Source organism: Sinocyclocheilus rhinocerous, unplaced genomic scaffold, assembly GCF_001515625.1.
Source record: "Sinocyclocheilus rhinocerous isolate Xijiao unplaced genomic scaffold, SAMN03320098_v1.1 scaffold1285, whole genome shotgun sequence".
Classification (NCBI taxonomy): domain Eukaryota; kingdom Metazoa; phylum Chordata; class Actinopteri; order Cypriniformes; family Cyprinidae; genus Sinocyclocheilus; species Sinocyclocheilus rhinocerous.
Window position 1 is genome coordinate 1,016,565 of NW_015645559.1, and position 11,556 is coordinate 1,028,120.

General features: G+C 37.4%; 2 protein-coding genes across 7 annotated transcripts in view; both read left to right on the plus strand.

Annotated features, from left to right (window-relative positions):
• LOC107706684 (myosin-11-like) overlaps positions 1–5,268 on the plus strand; it is a 29,930-nt gene extending 24,662 nt beyond the window's left edge. For 2 of the 3 annotated variants that reach the window (XM_016510472.1, XM_016510474.1), the window contains 7 exons: positions 7–135; positions 624–712; positions 1,005–1,128; positions 1,237–1,445; positions 1,869–1,977; positions 2,135–2,307; positions 4,462–5,268. In XM_016510472.1, the coding sequence (XP_016365958.1) occupies positions 7–135; positions 624–712; positions 1,005–1,128; positions 1,237–1,445; positions 1,869–1,977; positions 2,135–2,307; positions 4,462–4,603 (975 nt within the window). In that variant the 3' untranslated portion in view covers positions 4,604–5,268. Of the gene's footprint in view, positions 1–6; positions 136–623; positions 713–1,004; positions 1,129–1,236; positions 1,446–1,868; positions 1,978–2,134; positions 2,308–2,484; positions 2,514–4,461 lie in introns of all 3 variants that reach the window. The other variant, XM_016510475.1, reaches the window with a different exon arrangement.
• A 1,315-nt stretch (positions 5,269–6,583) lies between these two features.
• pglyrp2 (peptidoglycan recognition protein 2) lies at positions 6,584–11,160 on the plus strand. 4 transcript variants are annotated; one of them, XM_016510484.1, is made up of 5 exons: positions 6,584–6,826; positions 7,957–8,811; positions 8,903–9,113; positions 10,467–10,768; positions 10,866–11,160. In XM_016510484.1, coding segments are annotated over exons 1-5 (1,434 nt in total). In that variant the 5' UTR covers positions 6,584–6,762; the 3' UTR covers positions 10,868–11,160. The 4 variants fall into 4 exon arrangements, with proteins under 4 accessions (XP_016365970.1, XP_016365968.1, XP_016365969.1 ...); XM_016510482.1 differs by having other exon boundaries at positions 10,467–10,764; XM_016510483.1 differs by having other exon boundaries at positions 7,963–8,811; positions 10,467–10,764.
• The last annotated feature ends 396 nt before the right edge of the window (positions 11,161–11,556 follow it).

Here is an 11,556-nt window from a genome sequence, read left to right on the forward strand (position 1 = left end):
TGTTAGGCTCAAATGAAAGACTTCCAAAGAGAGCTTGATGATGCTCGAGCTGCCAGGGAGGAAGTTTTATCCAGTGCCAAGGAGAATGAGAGGAAGGCCAAGACTTTGGAGGCTGAACTTCTACAGCTGCAAGAGGTGAGGCTACTATGAATAACATACTGAGCCAGTTTGTCAAAAAGAGGTGTGTATGGGGCTGTTCATTCAAACAAATGTATTATTTCCAAGTTAGTACAATTCTGGGTTATTTGAATTGGCTAAATTAGGGTTTTCCAACCAAGGGCTCACAGATGATGAAACTACACAGGGTTAGATAGTGATATAAACACAAATATAGAACTACATTTTAAAAAGTATTTTGAAAAAGTTAATTAAAATAAGCTGATATAGATATTCTAATTGGTATTTTAAAAATAAAGAAGACAATAGATAACAATATATATTTTAAACATGAGAATATTTTCATAATTCATTATGTTTATAAACATGCTTGCATTACTTATCTTAAGTAATCAAGTTTCAGGGTTTCAGTTGACAAAAAAAGATTGTGAACTCTTGCGCCAATTGATTTGCATGATTGTCTCATCTTTATTATTGAAGAATTCAGTTAAAATCTTTAAATGTAGGACTTGGCTGCAGCTGAGAGAGCTAAAAAGCAAGCTGAAGCTGAGAGAGATGAACTGGCTGACGAGTTGGCCAGCAATGCATCTGGAAAGTGAGTATGACAAATAAAATATCATAGAAATATTTGAATCCTGTGGAATCCATTATAATCCTCTGATAAATCGACTTCCGTTGGAACATGTGGTTCACTGTCACAATTAATGGTAGACATTCTTTAGTGTGACTGTTTGTACGGGAACAGAGTGTAGTTCTAGATTTCAGTTATGTGAAATAGCTCACTTTTAGACATACCAGCACAGTTTGTGTACCGAAACATTTCGGGAAATATGTGCTCCAAGCACATTCTGATTGAAACTAATATGTGGTTTAACTGAACCTCAAAGATCTGCACTGGCTGACGAGAAGAGACGGCTAGAAGCGAAGATCCAACAGCTGGAGGAAGAGCTGGAGGAGGAGCAGGGCAATATGGAGATGCTTAATGACAAGCTGAGGAAGAGTGTCCAGCAGGTATTTTGATTTGAAAACTTTGAGAATGGAAATGCCATTACAGAGACAGAACTTTGTCATTTGTATGAAAACCATGTCATTTCCTCAAATGTTTTCTTCATCCTTCAGGTTGACCAACTTACCAACGAGCTCCAGGCCGAACGCACCACATCCCAAAAGAACGAGAGCGCCAGACAGTTGATGGAGAGGCAGAATAAAGAGCTGAAAGCTAAACTCCAGGAGATGGAGAACCAAGTCAAATCCAAATTTAAGTCCTCCATCGCTGCTCTTGAGGCCAAAATGGCACAACTGGAGGAACAACTCGAGCAGGAGAGCAGGCAAGTCTTTTATTATAGCAAAGGATTTCAAGCTGGGATATGTGGACCCCCAAGGAGTGGCAAGGGGGACCACAAAAAGTTAACAAAAATTTCAAAAGATGTCACAAATCACATTTTGAAAGAAATTTAAACCAATACAGATTTGTAGAAATTCAGTTATTTTAAATTGTAATAATATATCACAATATTGCTGTTTTTTTATCAAATAAATGCAGCCTTGGTGAGCATACGAGACTTATTTCAAAAACTTTTTTTTTTTTTTTTTAATCTTACCAACCCCAAACTTTTGAAGCATAGTTTAGGTAGATCTCATGATGGCCAACTGAAAAGTCAGAGCTTTTTTAGAACATGATTATATGTCACAGATTGTATGTGTCTTGTTTGCTGCCGTTTGTTTGTAACTGATGTTTCTTTCTAATGCAGAGAAAAGCAGAACACAGCAAAGGCAGTTCGCCAGAAGGATAAGAAGCTGAAGGATTTGATGATCCAAGTGGAAGATGAACGAAAACAAGCAGAACAATATAAAGACCAGGTTAGCCATACAGCAGCTATGCTCTCCTTCCTCTTTTCCTATACTTTTCACATAAAGTTTCGGGATCATACCTACATTCAAAAGAAAAATGATCTTGTAATTCACTATACTTAAAATGTAGTGTGCGCTTGGCCTGAGAAGTTTTTCTCTTTCACAGGCGGATAAAGCGAATGGTCGTGTTAAACAGCTGAAGAGGCAGTTGGAAGAGAGTGAGGAAGAGTCCCAGCGAATCACCGCAGCCCGTAGAAAGCTTCAGAGAGAGCTGGATGAAGCCACAGAAGCCAATGATGCCATGAGCCGTGAGGTCACTTCCCTCAAGAGCAAACTCAGGTACGCATAACGCTCCTAAGACATGGCTCAGCACCCCAAAAAGTACTGAACTCTTTGGGCAGTAACTACTCTTTTAGACAAGGCTTTGAGCAAATTCTCAGCACTTGTAGCACAGCCCAAATCCCTTCCTTTTATAAACTGCAAACCAAAGATTGTCTGTCTCTGTCTATGTTGCAGAGGCAATCCTGAACCCACACAGTGACCATGCAGGTACCTCTGTGCTCAAAAGTTGACACAGAAGATGTACTCCTCACACATCTTTCCTTTTACTTGCCACAAATATATTTCCTGGCTGCGAGAGTGAAATATGGTTTATTACATATACTTAGGTTATGCAGAGTGTGCACATAAGGTACGATAAGTAGCTTATTTTGTGAAAATTCTGTCATCATTTACTCACCCACATCATTCCAAACCCATTAGACTTTTGTACATCTTCAAAAAACAAATGATGACAATATAAAAAAAATGAATAAAAACTCAAGAGATTTCCATCCCTCCACTAAAGCTCAACCGATCTCAGACTAGCATATATTTGACCATATTTCCCTCTTCCCTCTCAAAGCATGGTTCTATTTTCTGAACCAACCTCATTTAGCCTGTTTACAGGTTTACAAATGAGGTTTTAACACTGCCTTTAACCTCTTACAAATCTGATGTCTAATACCATTTTCCACTGTAAAAGATGCTTATGGCTGTATTCTGGTGATATATTTATTAGGACCCTGGTGAAGAAGTGATTTATCTCTGTGTATTACAGGTGCACATTTGTACTGCAGGTACTCCACACCAATAATTCATCAATTAAACAAAAGCAGACAGTTACATTACTGTAGTTTGATCACATATGAACTGAAATTCCTAACATATTTTAAATCAAACCCTCTGTGATTACTATTACAGCAATAAGCCCCAAGAAGCCGTGGTTTACAGTGAATTTATATAATTAATAATAATAATAATTTATGCATTTATAACAGCTAAGGGGCGTTGTTAGGCACGACGCCTAACAATAAACATAACATAGTAAGGTTTCACAGAATAAAACTGTGGCTCAGTGGTAGAGCATTGCGTTAACAGCCCAAAGGTTGTGGGTTCGATTCCCAGGGTACACACATACTGGTAAAAAAAATGTATAGCCTAAATGCACTGTTAAGTCGCTTTGGATAAAAGCGTCTGCTAAATGCATAAATTATTATTATTTTTAAATAAAGTGTAATGATTTAAATAAAAACAGTATTCTTCCACCAAACAATGTAGTTCCTCAGAAACAGTTGTGGTTCCAACAAAGTGGTTGCCGAGCAACACACAGAAGTAAACAACGGTGTATGTTTGTAGTGTAATTTACAACAGCTTTGAACGCGGCTCAACCAATCAGAATCAAGGACCGGAACTATCCGTTTTATAATATTCAGTATACTATACCAAAGTTTCTTTAAGACAAGTCATGTCACTCGGCGGCCATCTTTGAAACGCCTCTCAGGCATGCAAGTGCAGCTCCTATCTCTTTGTATGAGGAAACATCAAATTCTCTAAAACTGTTGAACTGTTAAAAAAATTCATATTTGAAATCACCAAAGAAATCTGACAACAACTGTGTCATAAATGTTGTTTCTTTTGATCAAATAGCGTTATAAAAAGCTTATTTTTCAGGCTAAATCAGCCAGTGCTCATGCGCAGCACTAAGCGCGCTCTCAGAACGCTGACTGTTTCTATAGCAACCAGGACTTCTAACGGCAGCTGCAGTGACACGCTGACTTTACAGATTAGCGATTGGCTCTTTCATTCAGAAGGCGGGGCTTTCTGCGATTGAGCGGCCATATTGAGCTTGCATTTTTCCCCATTCAAAACTATACGAGTGACATGTCTTGGGTATTCTATAGTCTTTGACTATACTTTTAATAATGCAGCATTTTTCAAACCTGGGTCTTCCATAAAATCCATATGTATTCCATACAGTTGCTGATTGGTAACAGCCAGTGACACTAACTTCTTCCGGGCTTTGTGAACAGTTTGGGATTAAAAAAGGTTTCCTTAGTTTAAAATGGTTTCAAAAACATGCTATTTAAGGGCTAACACAAATGTACCAGGTACCAAGCAACCTGCAGTGGAAGTCTATGTGATTTTACGCTAAGATTTGTTGTAACATTTCAGGCGAGGCAACGAGCTATCATCCTTCAGCAGTACACCGAGGCGCACAGGTGGTGGCAGACGGGGAATGATTGACAGCTCAGATGCTGCAGAGGATGATGCGGACATGCAGGGCAACTACAATGGAACCAAATCTAGTGAATAGATGCCTCTCACCATACTGCTCAAACATTCTTATCTTCAAAAAGAACTTTTTATCAAAAAACACAATTTTCTTTTACAATGTTCATTATTTAGATTCTAATTATGTTTTGTTTGACTGCAACAAAGCACTGCTGTTTGACCAGGCATATGCCAGTCATGATTTAAATTTTTTTTTTGTTTTGTTTTTAATATTATTTCATTTACCACAACCCTCAATTTTTCTATTGCGGCTGCATATCTGCTCATATTCCAATAAAACACCCCGAGACTTGGAATTTCTTTTTCAGGTTCTTTAATGATTCTTAAAACGTCTAAATGAAACCTGGTGGTCCTGAGACCTAGTATTTTCCCTCACTCAGGTCTTGGGTATAAAAGACCATCTGTGTTGTAATATTTGCCTCAACTGCGGGTAAATGGCTGTTTTGTACTGCATAACTGTTCCTCAATATACTGCACTTGCTCATTTAATTGGTAGGGCTATATATTCAGCACAGCTCAGACATTTTTTGATAAAATGTATGGAGCAATTCTGGAGGACACTTTTTTTTCAGATTTTTTCCCCAACATTAATAACTAGTGTGTCATGGTGTCAAGTTTACTTAATTTTCATTACTGTAGAGACACCAAGTAAATGTGGTTATTGAGATGAAGTAGACTGCAGCCTCATGAAAGCATCCTAAATTTGAAATATCAATGAAGGTGTGTGTTGTGCCAGCAACATAATTATAAATCTTGCAAAACTTCACTTCCTTATCATACAGTCAGGTACCTTGAAAACTCAAGGTCATTTTCTATAGTATTTTATGTTCCCTCTGAATGTTTGCTAAAAGTATTATATAAAGACAAAAATTATGGATTTCATTTTATTCTTCTGCAAATATTTCAATATTTGAAATGGACACAACTGAAAGTAATTAAAATCCATTCTGTCAAATAGATGTCTATTGACAGAAAATGCCTGTAAAAGAACTTTGAAATTATATAAATATATATATATATATAAAATTGTATTTTTCCATTAATTTCACTTGGCACAATTTACAGGATGTTGGGTATGACATGTCATTGGATTTATTCACTTTATCTACTTTTATCTATTCATTTGTGAAACCACATGCACATGAAATAAAGTCTGAAAAAAAAATGTTTGGGTCTTTAAATCATTTTTACGTCAAAATGCAAACTAAAATTATTTGTTTGGTAAGATATTTAACCTTACAGCACACAATAAAGCCTCAAGTAACCTTTTAAATAAAACCCACTAAAACAAGTTCAAATGCTAAGTATGTAATTTTTTGTAAACAGGAATAAAATCAATACTTGCACATCATATAGCATGCGAAACGCAGTAAAGGTGTTTCTCAAAACAATGGTAGGTATTATTAACAAAACATTGTTGGTAGAAAGCTTGGGCATACCACGACTACTACTTCCGCAGTAAAGTATTCACATTTTCTGTGTGCATAGAACATACAGTACTACTGTATAGCATTTGTTGAATAATGTCCACTGTTATTAAAAAAATTAGTATGCCCTAAACCGTACATACTGCACAGTATTCAGTAAGTAGTAAGCAAGTTTTCCAAAAACAGCTTTGGCCTTTTCATCTAAAAATTTGCTGCTACTTTAATTTCAATGCTCTTGCTTCTCTTGGCTGCAAGAGGGAAGAATTTCTTCTAATCAACAAATCCAGCGAAAATTAGTTTCTCCGCAGGCTGTTACTAAATACAGACAGTTGTAGTCATTCTTCAGGTAACTGCATGCACACGTGCAGCAACTAACTTTTTTTGCAATTACATTATATACCACTATATCTAGCTATGACCTTTACCCCCTTTATTTCCAGTAACTCTTCCATCCACAACAAACAGAACAGCAGATCTGTCAGTCACTGCCATCCAAAAATCAATATTTGTAGTTAAATTCAGATTATGGGGAAGACCTTTACTCGCATAAGAGTACAAACATACACACTCGTACATGCAATCCCATTGACGCAACACAAAAACATGTTTTTCATGATGGAATACGCCACCTGACTAATGTTAAATTGCAGAATTTGAAGTGTCCTGCCTTCAGTGTTTCAGCATATGTAAAAATAATCTTACACTGCATTCAAATCAAGCACTTCGTACTGAGTCGTAGCATTTAGTACTGATAATGACACCAGGAGCATTGTGGATTATTACCATGTCTGGGATATGTATAGTCATTCAGAGCTCAGGTACGTACACCATAAATGTTGGTAACACTTTATTTTAAGGTGTACTTGTTACACATGTTACATGTACTTACTATTATAATAAAAATAAATTATGCATAATTACATGCAAGTAACCCTAATCCTAACCATATAAGTACATGTAGTCTTTTATTGTCATGTGAGTGCTTTAGTTCAACTGAAAGTCACATTTTTGCTAAAGGCTGGAATATACTACACGACTTTTAAAATCTGAACACATTTTTAAAATACCAGGCATCATATACTTGCCTACTTTGTAAAAGGTTAGAGAGCAAAACTGGGACGCATTAAATGACTGAGAATTACACACTACCTGACTTTCAAGTCGTTCTGAACTAAACAAACTCGTGCAGAAACATGCACACAATATACTAAAATCAGCTCACAATATCAAATATATTTGGTATCATGGTCGGCATCTGTGCTCATTATACACTATGTCATTTTCTGTGAAATATGTCAATTTCCAACTTCCAAAATCTGCAGACTGGTTCTGACTTTCGGCAACTATTGTTGACACATCCAGACTGAAAATCAAGGCAAACAGTCATGTACAGTATTCCAGCCTGTCTGTGTCTGTGCCCATAATACACTACACGATTTTCCAAGAAATCTCTGACTGTCCAAAATATGCATACTGGCTCTGACTCCCAGCACCTCTCACTGATATATCCGGACGGTAAATTGGGGCAAACATTTGGACAACAGTCATGTAGTGTATTCCAGCCTTTAGTCAGATTAAGGACAGTTGAGGAGATTCCCCCCTTTCATGTAAAGCGCTTTGAGAACCCAGAAAAGCGCTATATAACTGTAACAAATTATTATTACTATTATTAACAAACCTAGCCTGCGTATTGTGATCGCAGCTCGGCTTCATCCAGTATACGTACAGTTTAATTGGACTACCATCTCAACCTTAGCGATATGTGCAAAAGACAGCAGAGACATGCAATATGTTTAATACTTAAATTTATTGTGTCACATATACTTTTGTCACAGGTACAGTCTCCAAAGAGATAAAGACTGCACCTCAATTACCCACCAAACCCTCTTTAGCTTGATTATAATTGCACATGCAAAATTATTGTGTCTTAAGTAATTATATATTTGAGTTACAGCAGTTCATCTGAGGAACATGGAGCACTTTATAACTGCTGTTACACACTTAGAAGATTTAAACCCAGGACTAAGTCCACTGGCTTTAGTGACGAGTCTACGCAAAATTGCAGACCAAAGTGACAGTCTCGCACATGACTTTGTGGGATCATCTGACAATCAAGGTGATATTCACTATGAAAACAACAGCTTTATCACAGAGCAGATGAATATAAACCACAATCTCTCCAATTTCCTGGACGAAGTCACTCATCATTTCATAACAAATGCTCATGATCAGAGGGGAGTTGTTCTGACTCCTGATGGCACGACGGTTGCCCTTGCTCCTCTCCTTTTAGGTCTTGAATATGGGCTACGGGCTAACGAGGCCAGTAACCAGCCTCATGGTTTCTACATACTCCCGCTGGCCAAGTACTTAGGCATGTCATTTCTGCAGTTTGGGAATGCAACTCCACCTAAGCGACTTGGCCTGGATGGTTGTTGGGACAGTGTATCTGCTCCCATGGTTTTTACTCTTTCAGGCGTGCCATCCTTGGCCACTGATGCTCTGGTCCATGGTGGAATGGATGGCGCCATACTTGGGAAGCATCTTTCTGTTGTTAACAGCTCTGAAGTAAATTTAAGCACACTACTGAGGAGCTACTACTTAGGGACTATGGAAGAGTTGGATCATGACTTGAGTACTCACCTGAGAGGTCGCTATCGCAGAGAGAATTTTAAAAAGATCACAAATTTATCACTGCTTCAAGAGAAAGTAGCAGATGCACTACATAGTCATCAACAAAAAGGAGACCTTGGGGTTGAGAGTCTTATAGAAAAAGGAATTAAAGACTTTATGCTACGTTATATGGGTAAGTGAAGGTACTTCCAGTTGGTCAAATAAAATTTGTCTGTTCAAACGCTGGTGTTAAACCAACAATCTCCGTGCTTACCCTCCTTCAGAGTGTCCTGCCATCATTCCAAGATGTATGTGGGGAGCAGCACCACCCCTGGTTCCTCTCAACCCTCTGTCTCCACCCCTGCCATTTCTGTATATTCACCACACAGCGATTCCCAGCAAACCCTGTCGAAGCCTTCAGATGTGTTCCAAAAATATGAGGGCAATGCAACATTTCCACCAGAAGGGGCGGGGCTGGTATGACATCGGTTACAGGTAACATGTGCTTCAGCATGATTCTGTCACAAATATACGTTCTGTCCCTAAACCTATAGTTTGCTGCCTACAAAGGTGGGCATCGTGGTGTGAAAGCTGTTCCAAACGGTAGGTGTTGCTAGTAGAGAAAGCAGTCCCAGAATGCATTGCAATGAAATAACTTCTTTTAAAAATGTTTGCAAAACTAAATAAACATTTAGAAATATTGAGAAATGATGTTTTAACCATAATAATGTATTTTTAAAATCAGAGTATACAAAGAAATCACATACTACATTTAAACTAGTAGGCAGGATACTGTACATACTGTGTAGTACATATTGCACTAATATTGCATTCTAAACACAGTCTTTGAGAGTGTTTCACTCTTTTGCTGCATCTGGAAAACCACATACGCACTGAGTAGGTACTTCTCTTTCTGAGTAGTAATTATTTCACAACCATTAAAACAATATGTTTTATTAATGTTTAGCATTAATGTAATCTGTATGTACTACATTTGTCATATTGACCTACCAGCATAAGTTATGTTGCCTCACTGCTATTTGCAAATCCTCTCCCATGGGATAGTACAATTTCAATAGGAAGTGCACTTCATCCGAGTACTTTTTGCTTAATATTTTATGAATACTGTGAATTTAGACATGCTGCTCTTTTACATACTATTTTAGCCCACTATGTAGTAGGTGTTACGTATCCGGTCCATGAACTTCCGTCTGCTAGCCAGGAAGTATGCATACTCAGATTTTCTCAGTGGAAAAAATAAACACAAAATGGCAGCTGAGGTAATCTTAAAATTCAATTAATACTGGAAATAGCTAAATTAAAAAATGATTATTTTATACAACATTTTGCTTAATTCTGTGTATAACTGTTAGCATAGCAACATGCTAATGCCAAACTCTATAGGAATCAATTGTGAATCAAGTCGTAATATTTTGCTTAATTCTGTGTATAACTGTTAGCATAGCAACATGCTAATGCCAAACTCTATAGGAATCAATTGTGAATCAAGTCTCTCCAGTTCTTCAAGTGAGGAGCATTTTTAGCATGACGACAAAGCTGCTCCTTATGTAGAGCATTTTAAAACAGTCCCTTATGAGGTTACATTTAAGTTACGTTCCTGCCTTCGAAACCAGTAGCTGTTTTTAGAACAGCTATAATGTTTACATGCATAAAAATGTCAAATGTTTAAAAGTTGAATTGACCTACTTTGTGGTTTTTCTACAAACTGATCAAAGCATATACAACCATATTTTTCCATATTTAAATTTTTTCTTTGAGTAGAGTGCATGCAAAAATCACAGTCAGTATAATTTGTAAGTATTATGTGTATCTGACTGTCTCTCCAAGCTTTGTTGTTGGGTCTGATGGCTACATCTACGAAGGACGAGGTTGGATGTCAGTAGGGGCTCATACTAAAGGACATAATACTGTTGGGTATGGTGTTGCTTTCATCGGGAACTACACTGCTCATTTACCCGCCCAATATGACATGGAGCTAGTGCACCATCATCTGGTCAAATGCGGAGTGAGCAACGGATTTCTGCAGGAGAATTTTACCATTCTGGGTCATAGACAAGTGGTAGCAGGCACAGAATGTCCAGGGGAGTCACTGTATTCTGAGATAACAACCTGGGAACACTACAAAGTATGTAGGATGCTAAACGTAGAAATTTCAAAGTTTAATGGTGGAAATACTTGTCATCCTAACCGACACATTAATCTGTGACTGTAACATGTTGTTCACAGGATATGGATCCTTTTAAGTAACAACGAGGACATCTACTGTCACTGATATGCCATGACTTAAGGTGCATGACTGCTTTAGAAGCCACAACAATGAAACCCACTAATTAGTATGAGAAGTACTCTTCATTTTAAATATACATTTATACAATGTTAAAAGGTTGGCACTTAAATGTAAGGTTATTAGCATAAAACAGGCCATTAGCATTACTCTGTACATTGGTTGGGAGTATGTATGAAACCTTGAAATGTTACTGTACTGTATGTAAATGAGAATTACGTGTGCAAAAATAAACAAGGCGATCTCTAATCTTACATGTTGAGTTTTGTATGTGACAGTTTGAAGGAAAGGTTGACGAGATTACTTTAGTCTTTACCACTACAGGAAGTGGTTTTCACAGCAGGCCCCAGAGTGAGACAGGAAGTGCTGCTGTTTTGACAGGAAATTTAACCGTCACTGAACAAAACAAGCAGGTATTTTGGTTAAACTGTCAACCCTGTTCATATTTAATCAAAAAAATCTAATCTTGATCATGTTACGCTACAATGATCATAAGAATTTTTCCAGTCACAACCATACCAGTTCAGTTCAAACTCAAATACAATGTGTGAGAACAAAACATGATCAAATGAAAAATTATGCTCTCTAGATTTTCCATAAATAGGGATAACAAAGTAAAGAACATAGCACTAT

Excerpts from the sequence above, each read along its gene's own strand:
- pglyrp2 (XM_016510482.1), top strand. The coding sequence starts at position 6,763 with ATGACACCAGGAGCATTGTGGATTATTACCATGTCTGGGATATGTATA. Across the intron at positions 9,114-10,466 it reads TGGTATGACATCGGTTACAG|CTTTGTTGTTGGGTCTGATG; the intron begins GTAACATGTGCT and ends TGTCTCTCCAAG. Across the intron at positions 10,765-10,865 it reads CAACCTGGGAACACTACAAA|GATATGGATCCTTTTAAGTA; the intron begins GTATGTAGGATG and ends TGTTGTTCACAG.